At 31.3% G+C, this 16,084-nt stretch overlaps 1 protein-coding gene across 1 annotated transcript in view; it reads left to right on the top strand.

Annotated features, from left to right (window-relative positions):
- Positions 1-16,084, top strand: part of LOC117167388 (cytoplasmic polyadenylation element-binding protein 2) — a 692,172-nt gene that overhangs the window by 618,533 nt on the left and 57,555 nt on the right. Inside the window, exon 4 of the mRNA XM_033352277.1 lies at positions 13,016-13,087. Within this exon, the coding sequence (XP_033208168.1) occupies positions 13,016-13,087 (72 nt within the window). The remainder of the gene's footprint in view (positions 1-13,015; positions 13,088-16,084) is intronic.

Raw genomic sequence — 16,084 nt, 5'->3', positions numbered from 1 at the left:
ATACATTAATTTTATCTAAAAGAATTCATTCCCCTATTATTTCCCTATTTTCATGACGAATCGCCCTATTCCTCACGAAAGGGAAAAGGATGTTTTGCGACTCACGTATTTTTTTCTGTACGAGTCGTAGGCGAGCCATCACGAGCCGGAGGCGAGTGCGTACGCACGAAAAAGACCCACTTATCCCCCTTGGTACATAATACACTGTTTTTCCCTTAGAAAATGAATCACCCTAATGTATATGTATTCGCTACACACTCAGAGACGATCAGACTCATTGTTCAACGAAACACGTAGCGAAACTCTGGTAAGACGATTTATTTCACCTACTACTATAGCACAGAGGCTTTCCTGATGGGATCCATTAATCGCACCGCAATCGTCGACGACGTTGACGAGTGGCCCCCGCGATTTCCTGAAGGCAAGCGGAGTTTCGCTTTTCCCGCTTAATGCCGTGTAAACAGAACCCAGGCAACCTTCTGCCACCCAGAATAAACCAGCTACCCTTGTCCATATAGGTCTGATAATGCCGTTGATATAATTCCCCACGAGTTTCTCTCGTCTTTCGAAATTTCCTGTTTTAAATCGGTTCGAATTTCTTCATTCAGGGCATTCCGTAAACCACGTGGTTTCTTGGGGGGTTGGTGCGACGAAAGTTAATCGTTGGTCAACATGGGGGAGGGGGTTCCGTGTCCGAGCTACGTAGTATTATACATACGTGTTAAGAAGAATTATGCTGAGGAAACAGAAAAATGTTTACTGTAAACAATAATAAATCCGAAAATATTGCAAAACGAATAAAATTGAATTTAACCCAACTAGTTGATTTTTAAACCAGAAAGGTTAATTATTTACCAAAAAAATGAATTTTCAACAAAATACATGAATTGTCATTCAGGGGCCCTCCATGAACCTCGCAGCACCGGAGGGGGGGGGGGGGTCCACGATGGAGTAGATGGATGCGCCAAAAAGTGGTAAAAATTGGGGCTTACTAACAAAAACCGTGACTTGTGTAAGATAATTTCATTTCAGCGTATCACAATTTGTAAACAAAAGATTTCAATTTAACACCCCAAAAATACAGTTAATCTTCCATCAAGTAGTTGAGATTTATAAAAAAAGTTGTAGAATTTTCAACCCAAAAAGACGAATCTTCCAACAGAAATGAATTTTCAAACACTAAAAGACAAATTTCGCACAAACTACTTGAATTTTCAACCCTAAAATATAAATTTTTAACAAGAAACGTAATTTTCGAATAAATAGTTAACATTTGTACGAAAATAATGGAATTTTTAACAAAATAGTTTAATTTTAAACCAAAAGCTTAAATTTTCAGCCACTAATGGAATAGTTAAATTTGCAGTGGGAAAAATTGATATTTAATATAAAAATATCGAATGCTTAATAAAAGAGGAGACGATTTCACAAGCACTTTAAATTTCTACAAAAAAGTTAATTTGTAACCAAATAGATTAATTTTAAACTAAAACCGATAAATTTTCAACCACAAATGGAATACCTAAATTTAAAGGTAAAAACTTGATTTTCAACCGGAAAAAAATGTCTAGAAAACCGTTGAATTTAAAGGCTCAAAATACGAACTTTTATCCCAAACGTTAATGTTCAATACAATAGTTGCAATTTATATAAAAATAATAAAATTTTTAACCTAAAAATATGAATTTTTTACTAAAAAGTTAACTTTCAAGTCTATAGTTCAATTTTGAAGCAAAAGCGACCAGTTTTCAACAACAAATTCATTAGCTAAATTTGAAGTTGAAAAAATTGATGAGAACAAAACTAAAACAAGAGGGTAATTTTCCAACAGAAAAGATTTTTCATTCAAGGAAGAAGAAAAATTTCAACCAAACCCGAGTAAAAATGCTTCGACTTGAGTTCGACTTGAATTGCCCCCAATCAATACATGCTGAAGTCGAAAAGTTCGACTTGACCATGTCTCAGTTTTGAGACAGAGCCAGACTTCCAATTATGTCTTGGAGACAAGTTTTTATGTTTTAAAGGCATAAAAGCCTATCTCTTGAGTCGAATTTGTATGACTCCAACACGTGCGGTTTATAACTTCGAGCGTATACCTGCCCTAACAAAAAAGTTATTTTAACAGTCATAAAGACTAATCTTTGTTAATGATTAAACAATCTTATATTAATGTGTGTGTTTGTATGTAAATCCTTCGAGAAAGTTACAATTTTTATTTTTTTGAAGAAAGTTTCTAAGAGTTATACTTCTTTAGACCCACCGATTCTGTATTTTTTAAATAAAAAATGACTAATTTAATAGTTACAAATTTTGCATCCATCAATTTTAATCTCATTTATGAGCAAAAAAAGGTTCGATAATCTCAGCCAAGGCAAGGCTTGTCTTGAGTCAAGTAAACGTCGTCTTAGCCAAGACAAGGCTTGACTTAAGACAAATAAACGCCGTTTTACCTGTCGTGGCCATAAAAGTAAGACGAAGGCCTATGGCTCGACTTAGTTTTAAGACGCAGCCAGACATCGATATCTTGGAGACGTACTCAAGACATAACCAAGTCGAACTCAAGTCGAAGCATTTTTACACGGGAATTTTTCAATTTGCAAATAAAAAATGTGAATTGTCGAGGAAACAGTTACATTTATAAGCCGAAAATACGAATTCTTAACCAAAAAGTTCATTTTCAATGAAATAGTTGAAATTTCTACAAAAATAATAAAAATTGTAACCCGAAAATATGAATATTCAACAAAAAGTTAATTTTTTACAAAAAGGAAAATTTTCAACAAAAAAGTAAATTTTTAAACTAAAAACGATCAGTTTTCAACTACAAAGGGAATAGTTAAATTTCAAGTTGAACAAATACATTTTCAACCAAAAAAAGCAAACCAATTTTTAACAAAAGAGCGAAATTTTCCACCCGGAAAGATTTTTCAGTCAAGAGAGAACAAAAATTTCCAATTTGAATTTGTAAATCAAAAAGGCGAATTCCCTAGAATATATTTCCAATCCGAAAATAAGAATTTTCAACTAAAAAAGTAATTTCCAATTAAATATGTCAGATTTCTATGAAAATAATAGAATTTTATTCGCAGAAAGCTGGATTTTCCAAGAGAGATGAATATCCTTATTTGGTTAAAATAAGTTCACATTTTTTATTGTAAGTAAAAAAAGAATTTAGTTTTTCACGCTTTCATTCATTAATTTGAGCTCTGAATCTACTCAGAAAAAAGAATCTTTGATTGAAAGAAAATTTCTTTGAAAAAAAATTCGTTGGCTATCAAGAAAATAAAAGAAAAGTTTCTTTGAATTATAGAAATTCTTTTTGTTTAAAAGCAAAATTCTTTGGATTCAAGAATTGGTTTATCTATTTCACTTAAATGAGTGGAAGCTTCTAATGTATCCCCTAAGGGTTTACATTTTTCTTACACCTTCTCTACTCCTTAACACACCCTCCACACACTTACTTGGTGGTGGAAGGGGGACCTACAGTTTAAGGTGGGTTCCGAACCACCAAGAGCAACAGCCTTAAGTACTTAGAGAAAACCTTTTTCTCTAGAGGTACCGGTCCCACGACTCTCCGGAGATGGACAACTCCCTTGCTAGGCTAGTGTTCACCGCATGGGCCACCGAGACTCTTCCAGAGTGCGAGGCGAGAATCGAACCCGCAAGCCGAAGGAGTGGGTCCAAAGCCTACGCTTTAGCCCCCACGACCATCGTCCCACTTATTTCACTTAAATGTTGTCCTTAATTGAAAATGATTTTCTTCATTTTCAAATTAGTTTTAAATAAATGAAGCAACTTTATGTAAAAGAAACAGTTTCTTTAATTGAAAAAAAATTCTTTTACGTGTCATACTGTATTTTCTTGCAATGCATATATTGAGTGATTTATTTTTAATAGAGTAACCACAAAATATAATATAGCAAGATACTTATTTTAGTCTATGCTTGCCCTAGTATATTATGTTAATGAATTATTATCTGATGATAGAGTGTTGCCGCCTAAATTGAGCATGGCGACCGTAATGAATATTGTCACTAAAAAATTCATTTGCTCCCCATTCTTACGACCTGTTTGGTTCGAAATGCTACATTATACACGAGCCAAAAATAATTGCTACAAGTGTACATATACGCCCACGAGCAACACGAGCACGTGCTTGTGACACATTCGGTACTCTTGCGCCTGGAAGATATACTGGGCCATGTACTGAACTGGATGATATACAGACACACACTCACTCATATCAAATTCGCCTTCACTTCACTGGGCCTAGGTGGATAGGAGTTATATCCACGGCAAAGATGGGCGTTTCGATGTCACCGACGTGTGTGCATGTGTGTGTAAGACAGAAAGAGAGAGAGAAGCGACGAGACGAGGTGAAAGGTCAGGAGGAGGTAGCTACCTGTAATATTGATCCAGCCAACCTTCCGTTTCATGGTGTTAAGAGGGATCTTCCATAACTGTCGCTGTGTCCAAATGAAAACATCGTCTTCTCGACGACAACCCCTTGCGGGTTGGCACTGATTCCCTAGAGTGCATTTTCCTATTCGAACAAGATCCAAGAAGAGAAAAATACTCTACTTTCAGGGAATATTAATGTTTGCATCTATTAGTCTCACGCTTAACTGAGAAAAATTGATGATGCTTCTTGGGAATTTTGGATTAACTGGTATCATTAGAATTTCGATGTACACCATATTTCCACAAACAGACTGCAGGTTCCATAGAAGCCGGTCCAGTTTTGGAATTCCTAGAGCTGCTGGCCCACGTAGTTTTTCAGGGGACAAGGCGAGAAACGATTGCAATGCTCGTCTCAGATGGGCCGCAGTGCGCGAGTACTCATACGAGTATATTACGCAATATCATACATTTCAATTCGAAACGGGTCACGCGACCCTGACTTTTCACGTTCTATAGGTTCCGATTTAGTAACAAGGCCAGTTCGAGGCAAACTCCGAAACTGTTATTATATGGGACTTGAGTGTATTTTTAAAATTAAGTTAGTGATTCCAAGTGAGTTTTTACTGATTCAAATAATATGGATTCGGCGACTGACAAATCGGGCAAAAGTGATTTTTCAAATAGTTTTAACCAAAAAGACGTATTTTCCACAAAAATTTTCAAACGAAATGATAAATCTTGAAAAAAGAGAGATTTTGTAATAAAAGAGTTCCACATTCAACCAAAAAGGTGAATTTTTTACTTAAAAAATAATAATTTTCAAGAAAACAAAAATTAATTTTTGAAAAGAAGAAAGTTCAACTTTCAACCAAACAGAATAACTTTTAACAAAAATTATCAGTCCTAAAAAAAAATGTTAACAGAGCAGTTCTTCTTTTGACCAAGAAGAAAAATTATCTACCAAAAAGACGAATTTTCTACCAAAAAGGTGAAATTTCAACAAAAAAATAAACTTTGAACAAAGTGGAAACAAAATAGTTCAAGTTTCAAGCAACCATATGAATTTTTAACAATCTATCATCATTGACCACAATAATAAATTTAAAAAATAAATTTCACCTATCAAATAATATATTTTTTTAAATATAAAAAAGACGTATCTTTAACAATATTCATGAATTGTAAACCAAACAGTTAAAGTTGCAACTAAAAAATATAATTTTTTAACTAAAAATGGAAAAGTTAAATTTTTAATAACCAACGTTAATTTCTACCCATAAATAACGAATTTTCAACTAAAGAGGTAAGTTTCAAAAAAAGATTAAATCCCTAACGAAAAAGTCTTTGACAAAATAGTGGAACTTTAAATGAAGTAGTAAAATTTTCAATAAAAAAGGTTATCTCAAAAATATAGATTTTTAGCCAAGAAGATTTATTTTCTACCAGTAAAAACGAATATTCAACATAATTCATGAAACTTTAAGCAAAAAGTTTCATTTTTAACTAGACAAGATCAAGTTTGGACAAAAAATGTAAAAGTTATATTTTCAGTTAAAAAATAATGATTTTTAACTATAAAAATCAGTCTTCAACTATAAAATGATGAATCTTTAACTACAAAAATGAATTTTTTACAAATTGGTTCAACATTCAACCAAGTAGTTCAATTTGCAATGAAAAAGATGAATTTTCTATTAAAAAATGTTTTATATAATATTCCAGCCAAAAATGTTTCAATTTTAAATAGAAAACAGTTGAATTTTACCAAAAAAGTGAATTTTTTAGCAAGAAGATTTATTTCCTACCAAAAGACAAATTGATCTAATCAGTAATGTCTACTAATCACTGACTTCGCGCGGTCATAAAAAAGTGTCAATGCGTGTATCCGCTATTTAAGGGCTTTATCGCCTCAACTCACAATAGCGGCGCACTTCCCATTCATAGAAATAGAAAGACGTACCGTCGCAACTTACTGTCATTATTGTCATTACTGCAGGATGTACGCTCGACCTCATGAATTTTACCGAGAACGAGAATTCTTTCCGCATTTGTAGATATAATGGTAGTCAAGAAATAAAGCGAAATTGAAACATTCTATGAAATGCAAGAATGCAAGCTCTTAAAGTAAATAAAAAGTGATAAAATGAAGAAAAGAAAGAATATAAAAAGGAAGATACATCAGCTGAATGGAATGATAGGAATTCTAATATGCAATAAAATGCCTCATACAGATCCATCTCATTGTCCATTCAAGTCTTGATTATATATATTTTTCGAACGAAAATACCTGTTGCGTGTTGTTACCATTAAATTTGATTGCCCTATTAAGGAGGATTACGAGGTAACGTCGTGAGCAGAATGCATACGTAATAGAGAAGTTGACCATCATAAATTTATTAACGAAGACAGTTGAAGAATGGCAAGAGAAAAAGGAAAAGGGATGGGTAAACTAAACATTGTATGCTAATGGTCCAATTGCAGAAATGCAGAATGTTTTTGCATTCGCAACGGTGTTTCCACTGTGCCTTCCTTCTTTCCTCCTGCTCTTGAACACCTCACCCTATTCTGACCTCGGTTGAGTGAACTTTGTAGTTAGAGTTAACGTTACTCTCGGGGTAACATTGTATCTAAATAAGAAATCACTCTCTGCAACCGCAATGCTCTAATTGCAAAATCATGTTGGAGGAAGGTAAAACAAGGATCAATTTCTGAAAACAAAAAGACTATAGTTCTGATATCTAAATCGTGTTAAAAGTGTTCTAATTGAGCGGTTGGATGCAATAACAGCTAATCGTAAGATTTTAGCGAATGTTTCGACGAACATTTCGATCGATTTCGATAGTGGCTGAATAAACAGATAAATACAGGAATTTGTAAGGATTTGGAGTGTGTTAGGGAGATTTCAACAAGGAATGAATGAGATTTATAGAACCCGCGAGAATTGGGTATGGAACTTCTTTTGTAAAACGGAGAGAAATACGAATGTGGGTCACGTTTTCTGAGGGATTCGAAACTGTTTTGTATTATCTTGCATATTCACAAGGAGTCGAAACTTCCTCAGCGATAGCACAAGAAATTCTAAATGCTCGGCATAATCTCCTTAAGAACTGCTGCATTGAAATGCAGAGCCTAATCTTATCTATTGCTATAGGAAAGACGTTTTCAACAAAGTTTTGATACTTTGAGAAGTGTCAACATGAAGAGCAATGTAAAGGAAGATCTATTTTGAGACCGTTTGATATGATTTTTTGTTTTCGGATCTAAAATAGAAGGTATTATCTGAATACATACAGTGCTTAAGTTCACAGTGCGCTACAACTAATCATAGGTATGCTGAGAATGTCAACGATATCTGGCTACGGTACTTCATTTGCATGCTTCATGTACGTATGTATTTAGAATGACACATAGGTGCACTTCAAACTCAACAATAGCTTTAACACTATCCACTGTCTGGTATGTAAAAATTGTTTTCAAGAAATAGGCAAAGTTATTAATCATTCTTGTAGGGCTCCTGATAAAGGCTTGTAAAAATTTCATCGAACTTTTAAAAAAACTTCCAGAGAAGCCTCAAGAACAGGATCAAGTTGAGATCAAGGGCTCTTCTGAATGCAAAGAAGAAAAGAGATTTAGTCTTCACTACCCAAAGTTTTGACAATTTTCAAGTCAATACGGGTGCATCGTCCAATTAGATGAAAAAAATTTCAAAATTTTTTAGATTCTGATTCTGAAAAATCAAAAATAGTATAAGATGTTCACAAAGATTGTATTTTTTATTTAAAAACAGAGAGGGTGACAGTAAAAAAAAAACATTTTATTTGTGCAGATGATAAAGACCTTTCAGAAGATATTTTTATTAACGTTTATTTTTTTAATTTTCATAAAGGTTCTCCTAGAAAAAGATTCAAATTTCCCTATGAAAATGAGTATCTACCTAAAAGGTTGTAGTACTGGTAAGAAATAAAAGTTAACCACTGTTCATAGGTTGACAACGCTGAGCAAATTACCTCAAATAAAATAAACATATGGAAATATTAATATTTTATTCAGTTTGACTAGCCTGAACAATATTTTCTTCAAAAAGGTTTGTTTCAGACTTTAAACTTTTACTCATTGTTAATGGCATGCAAGCTACTCTTAGTTGTTTTGTTTTGAAGAATGCGAATACATTTTTTAGACAAACAAGATTTTTTGGCCACAAAACTAAGTGAATTTTGTCACAAAAGAAGTTGGCTACAAAAAATTATTTATGAGTCCAATACAAATCCTCTTATCCTTATATTTCAGAGGAAAATCCATTTGTGTTAGGGGACATTCTTTTGACACAATAGGGCATTTCTGAAAGTAGTTTGATAATAATTTGCACAGTACTTCAAATAAAAGAAACATGAAAATGTTATTCTTTTATTGAAATTGACTAACCTAAACATCTTCAAGTTTACTCATTGTTAATAATGTGCAAACTGCAACATCAATGTATCCTTCTCCTAGTTGTTTTGTAACACTCAGAAATCTAAAAGATGTTCAGAACACAATCCTAAGGACAAAATGTAACTTGGGTTTTGATTTGGTAAACCGCTTTTAACGTTTTATCATGATAAGTCTATATTATTTAAACAATTCTTGAGTTTTAGATAATATAAATGAATGTAAACAAATGAAATACCATAGACAGATTTTGTTGCCATTTACATCATGCCTATGATTGTTTGAAGCACATTGTCAGTTATTATAAGGATAAAATCATTTTCCTACGAATGTTTTAAAATTAGAAGTATGGATTCATTAATTCAACTTAATGAACTTCACATCCTTAATGGAAATCCAAATAAATCTCGCATATCCTGGGAATTGCAAACTATATTCCGCTGGCACTGGCGCATACGGAATACGAATGTACATTTGAAAAGGGCAGGAAGAAGAGTATTGGCGAGGGTGTTATAGGAAACGAGTTTGATGGGGGGGGGGGGTCTGCAACGTTCCGCCAGAATAGATGCAGCATTCGCGGGAGATTTCGCGCGACGTAATTAATCGTCGGAAAATTACCGCTTCGGTAGTTTCAAAAAAACGATGGAAAACATCCTGGCGCCATTAACGTTCTGACAGTTAGTGAAACAGCTATTTGCGCTTACATTTTCACGTTCTACTTTTCGTCTTACTCTCCCTTTTTCCCCTTTGCACTCACCTGCCAATTAATTTCCTGTTCAGCGTCCTTGTCACTTTGCTAACGTCATTTACTACAAGCTAACAACGTTATTAGCATTGTGATGTATTGTAAAACTGATTTCTACAAAAGTATCCTTGTGGTATTTGCCGAAGGTAAATAATTAACTGGCGTCCTTCGATCAGAGAAAAGTTTTTGTTTTGAATGCCCTCTAAATATATTTATCGGCTTGGGAAAAAACATGACGTTTTTCATTGACACGTTTTATTGACGGGTTTTTTAAAAGAGATACGAACAATGTCGACTTTGCAAAAAAAATCTAGGGGACATATCCTTTGATTTATTCATTCAAGAAAATTGTTGAAATGGTAATTTTTGACAAAAATCTTGCAAAAGTCAAAGAATTTTTACAAGAGGGTCTTTAAATAACTGCCAAGAATAATCAACTAAAAATATATAAATTGTTTAATTCCATTTATAAAATATAGAAGTGTTAAAAGATTATGATTTTTAAATATTAATGGTCAGGGAAAATCAAAAATTAATAAGGGAAAAATCCGGAAGTATAATCTTCTTGTTAGTAATTTATTTGCCTTGTATTTCTATTTCTATCTCTTTTTTTACAGTTTCTTTCTCCTGACGATTATACTTTTAGTTTTAAAAAAATGATTAATTGATGAGAATTAAATTTTATTAAACAATCATCTCTTTGGTTGAAAACTCGTTGTTTTTGTTGGTTAAAAATTCATTTTCTTAACCGAAAAATTAACCATTCCAGTTGAAAATTCATCTCTTTGTTTAAAATCCTTTTTAATTGAAAATTCAAGTACTTGGGTAAAAGTTGAACTACCTTTTTTACTTTTTTTGTTAAAGGTTGTTGAAATTTTCGTTATTTTCTGGAATAATCAGATCTTTAAACAAAAATGTAATTTTTTCTAGAAATATTAACGATTAAAGTTTTTAAAGAAAATTCGTCTTTTTGTTGAAAAATTAATCTTCTTGATCGCAAATTTAACTGCTTGATTGAAAATTATATTTCTTTGTTATTAAATAATATTCTAGGTAAAAAATCAGCTTTTTAGTTGAAAATCTAACTATTTGGCTGAGGTTTAAATTGCTAAAAATTAGTTTTTTTTTAAGATTCATCATTTTAGTTAAAAATTCCTCTTTTTGCTTAAAGAGTCATCGGTGTTTTGAAAATTAAATTATATTTAAGTTATTAATTTAACTTTAATTTAATACTCAATTTGTTTAAATATTAACTGTTACCTTTTTTGTCGAGAGTATATATTTTTGTTGAAAAATTAACTTTTAGGGTTGAAAATTCAAATATTTGTTTTAAAAATAAACTGTTTTTCGTTAGAGTTTCATCTTTTTGTTTGAAAATTGAACTATTTGTTTGAAAATACATCATTTAGGTAGAAAATTCATTTTTTTGTTGTTAAAAATTCCACTGTCTTCTTAAAAATTAGATTTTTTGTTTGGAAATGCAACTGTTTTTGGTAGACGTTTAATATTTTTTGTTTGAAAATTAGACCATTTGATTAAAAATGTAACTGTTCTGTTGGGAATTCGTCCTTTTGAATCAATAATTCATCTTTTATGGTTGAAATAAATCAATTTAAAATTAAAAAATGTAAATCTAAATTTTATTGCTTAATTCCATCATAAAGTAAAATTAATATATATTGAAACTGCTGAAAATTAATTTTATGAGAAAAATAAGCGCACAATCCTACGTTAATAAAAATTAGGTCAAAGACAAGCAAAAGTCAGATCGAAACGAAACCTTAACATTTACGATTTGCTGCACATAGTTAATAATTACTGCAGCTATTTCATTTTTATTTTAATATATTTATTATGCAGAATATTACGATTCACCTAATTACTAAAAAATGTTGAGCCAATTACAATAAAATGATACATTTTTAAAACGAGGCCATTTTTCTGGGTTGAGCTAAATCTTTTCTGAATGTGTAGTCGAAAATGAACTTTGACCCATCTCTGTGCGGATCGATAGAGCTGATAGTGAATTAATATTAGCCAGACTTGGCCGCATAATTGAGAGTGTTTTCGTACAATGCGTGGCAGCAGAAACTGCAAGATTCATACAATTTTAAAAGCATGGAAAATAGATCATTGTTGAGACTTTGGAAGATGTTATTGTTTTGTTGCATTGTGTCATCGTGTAGACCATTCTAGAGTGAAATTTATGTTTGCAAACACATTCTAATGATATATTGAGTTCAAAATGTCAAATACATCAGTCTTATGTGAATTATTCAGTTAAAATTTTCATGAGATAAGGTTGAAAGTTCATATTGACTGAATATACAAATTTTACTTTTGAACCAAATACATCAACTTTCAACAAAGTAGTTTCATTTTCAACTAATTAGTTAAATTTTTAACAAATAGAAAAAGAAAATTTTCATCTAAAATGATGAATCATCATCCAAAAAATGATTTTAAACAATAGTTTCGTTTTGAAGGAATTAGCTGAACTTTAAAAAAAATTAATTAATTTTTCTGAAGTTAAATTTTTAATAAAAAATAGAAAGTTAAATTTGCAGTAAAAAAATGAAGTTTGAAAAAATGTTTAAAATTTCAACCAAGCAGTTGCATTTTCAACGAAGAAGATAAACTTTTAAACGAATTTGGAATAGTTGCATTTCCAGATTACAAAATTATTTCCAACCAATTAATATAATTTTTAACAAAATAGATCAATTTTGAACAAAAAAATTAATTTACAACTTGATACTTCTACTTTCAATTAAGTATTTGAATTTTCAACTTTGGAACAAAATACTTTAATCGAAAAAATGGATTTTTCAACTAAAATAATGAATCGTCAGTAAAAAAATTAATTTCCCATAAAGCATTTTCAACTAAGTAGATGAATTTTTCAACGAAAATGTGAATTATTAATGAAAAACGCAATAGTTGATATTTTAACAACAACAAGAAACGATTTTTCAACAATGTAGTTCAATTTTAAAACCGGAGTTGAATTTTCAACAAAATAATTAAATTTTAAAGAAAGTAGCTGAATTTTTAACTAAATATTTTAAGTTTTTAAACAATTAGTTGAATTTTCCAACCTGAGAAAATGAGTTTTCAACAAAAAATGGAATGGTTGCATCTTCAACAAAAAAATGATTAATTTTCTATCAAAAAGGATCAATAAAACAAAAAATTAAGAAAATTATACATATCAATCAATCAATTTTCAGTTTAAAAAATTAATTTTTAACAAACAGCAAAAGTTTTTTAAACTAAAATGATAAATTGTTAAGCAAAAAAATTAATTTCCAACAAAGTAGTTCCACTTTCAACTGCATATATGGCCAGAGTGATATTCGGGACCTTTTTTTTTAAAGTCCAACTTTAGTTTTCACTCATGTAAATGTGCGTTTAACCTTTTATTTAATTCTTGTGTTTCAGGTAAGATTACGGATCCTGAATACCAGTATGCACCAAAATTCGATACCAGAATGGCTCACGAGTATATAAATTGTAAGTCTATTTTTCTTTATTGAAAAAATTGTACTAATACTATTATATATACAAAATTATTAATTTTATTTATATGTATAATATTGACTAACATATTGACCAACTTAAGTGTGTTTGTACAAGGAAAGCAAGAACTATTAATGAATAGTATAAGAATAATAATTTTGAAGTTCCATGAATTCCATTGAGATCCTGTGAAATTTATTTAAATACTTTGTTGAAAGTATTTTAAATTCCTGAAATTTACTGACTCCTCGGAAATGTTATAAAATCTGTTAAAATCCCTTCAAAATCATTTGGAATATGTTAAAATATACTAAAATCTAATTGATCCTCTAAAATTCGTTCTAGGTCTTCCGAAATTCTAAGAAATTCTTAAAAATCGTCTGAATTTGTTCAAATCCCTTCAAATCATTAAAATCTTTGGGAATTCCTTGTAATTTTTAAAATCCCTTTGGCATTTTTGAAGTTCTATGAAATGACATTATTGATAGCATTCATTGCAATTACTAAACTTAAACGTTATATGTATATTATAATTTTGAATGGGCCCTGATCAATTTTGGTATTGTTGAGTTTCTACGGAAATATTTCTTCTACTGAATAACTGAATAAATTGAATCAGTCCGGAGCGAAAAATGGTGTCTCTTAATGAAACGAGTTAAACTTCGTGAGCAATCCGACACGTGCATTGAGGTAACTCGATAAATTCCGCGTACAAATCGGCCGTGCAAACAGGCTTCTGTTTTCGCAAGAACTTGTTGTCCTTAAGAGCCTTCTTTTTTAACGCCATTCCGTGAGAGAAGGCCCTCGTCCAGAGTTCCTGTTGTCAACGGAGGCGCAAAAGGGACATAATGTACTTTGTAGTAAAAAATTTACGTAGGTCAGGGAAAAACTAAAAATCAGGGAAAACTGGCCATCAGGAAAGCTGCAAATCAGAGAAATTAGGGATAAACTGAAAATCAGGGAAAAGCTGGAAATCACGGAAAGATGGAAATAAGAGATATATGCAAATCAGGAAAAAGCTGGTAATCAGAAAAACGCTGAAAATCAAGGATAAACTGGAAAATAGGGAAAGGCCGGAAATCAGGGATAAGCTGCAAATCAGGGAAAATCTTGAAATCAGAGAAATTGGGTATAAGCTAGAAATCAAAGAAAATGTAGAGGTAAGAGATATATGGAAGTTAGGGATAAACTAGAAATCAGGAGAAAATTGAAAATCAGGGATAAGCTACAAATCAAGGATAAGCTGGAAAACAGGGAAAAGCTGGAAACCTATGATAAGTTGGAAATCAATGCTAAGCTAGAAATTAGTGATAAGCTGGAAATCAGGGAAAAGCTGGAATTCAGGGAATAGTAGGAATTCAGGGAAATTCTGCAAATCGGGGATAAGCTGCAAATCAAGGAAAAGTCAGAGATTTTATAAAAAAATTTGCAAATTTGGATATTAATGATCAGAGGAAAATAAAAATTGAAGATGCGTCTTTATGGGTTGAAAATTCATAGTTTGGTATTAAAAATTTAACACAAATTTTTTTGGCCGAAAATTCAGCAATTTTGTTTGACAATTTGTCTATTCGGTGAAAAAATTAGTCTCTTTTAGTATAAACTTCATCTTTTTTTGTTAAAAAAGAAACTGTTTGGTTGAAAATGAACCTGCTTTGGTTTAGGAATTCATCTTTATGGGTGGAAATTTTATCTTGTTTTGGTTGAAGTTCAATCTTGGCTTTTTAACAATTAGACTTAAATTCAACTATTTTTAATTCAAAATTAAAATCTTATTGGTTTGAAATATCTAACTATTGCATTATTTGTTGAGAATTCGTCTTTTTGGTTGAAGATTAAATAACTCTATGAAAAGATATTTCGTTGGTGAAGTTTCATGATTTTAGTTTAAAATTTATGTTTTTGGGTGATTTTTTAACTAATTTGTTGAAAATTGATATTTTTAATTGAGAATTCGTCTTTTTGATAGAAAACTGATATTTTTAATTGAAAATTCGTCTTTTTGATAGAAAATTAATATTTATGATTTGAAAATTTAACTGTTTTGTAGAAAATACGTCTTTTCGGGAATAAACTTTGCCTTTTTGGTGTGAGAATTCATTTCCTTTGGTCAAAATTTCGTCTTTTTGTCAAAAATGTAACTGCTTTGTTGAACATTTGGAATACAAATTCATCTTTTGTGTTATTGCTGAATATTCAACTGCCTTCTATGAAGTTCAATTTTTTTATTAAAAAGCAAACGGGTTTTTTTTTAATTTAAATATTTTTTGGTTGAAAATTCACTTTTGTAGGCTTAAAGATTTAACTATTTTGTAAATAAGGGTTCAAATTTTTGTTGAAAAAGTGTCTTTCTAAATGGAAAATCAATTTTTATGGTAGAAAAGTAATCTTTCTTGATTGAAATAAATAACTAAAGATAAGTTTAAATTTGAATTGAAAACTGTTTTATTCCGCTTATAAAATATTCTATTTTAAAAATCAAGGTTAGTCATGGAAATTTGGGAGTTTTTAATTTTGAACTAATAGCATGTTACATTGTTAAATATTGAGAAGCCAACTCGAATCTTTGAAAAAGCAAGTGGAACTTTGCAAATTGAACGGATGCTTTGAGACATGCAAATGGGCACCTTGAGTTCATATGAGGAGATTCATAACCCTTTTACGACCTGGCGGGCCTCATGCAAGGTATGCTTTTCTTCTCTTCAGATTTACTTTCTCCCGGATAGTCAGTTTGACTTTGGAAAAATACGAAAGTCTGTGTAATTTAGGGCTGTCGAAGTACTTTGAAGGATGATCGTGTTAAGAGAAGCTTTAGACAGTACAAACAAAAAACGTCTGGAGTATCTGTCCCCGTTCGTTGTAACACTTTCGAAATTTGTCCTCTTTAGAGATCATCCACAAATATTCTGAAATTTTCAACCCCCTTCCCTAACATAAGATTTGCTTTGAATCCTCCAACCCCACCTGACAAAAATCTTAATTAGAATAAAA

This window comes from Belonocnema kinseyi, chromosome 2, assembly GCF_010883055.1.
Source record: "Belonocnema kinseyi isolate 2016_QV_RU_SX_M_011 chromosome 2, B_treatae_v1, whole genome shotgun sequence".
NCBI classification, from domain to species: domain Eukaryota; kingdom Metazoa; phylum Arthropoda; class Insecta; order Hymenoptera; family Cynipidae; genus Belonocnema; species Belonocnema kinseyi.
The sequence above is the reverse complement of the archived record's forward strand: the minus strand, read 5'-3'. Positions and strand labels throughout refer to the sequence as shown.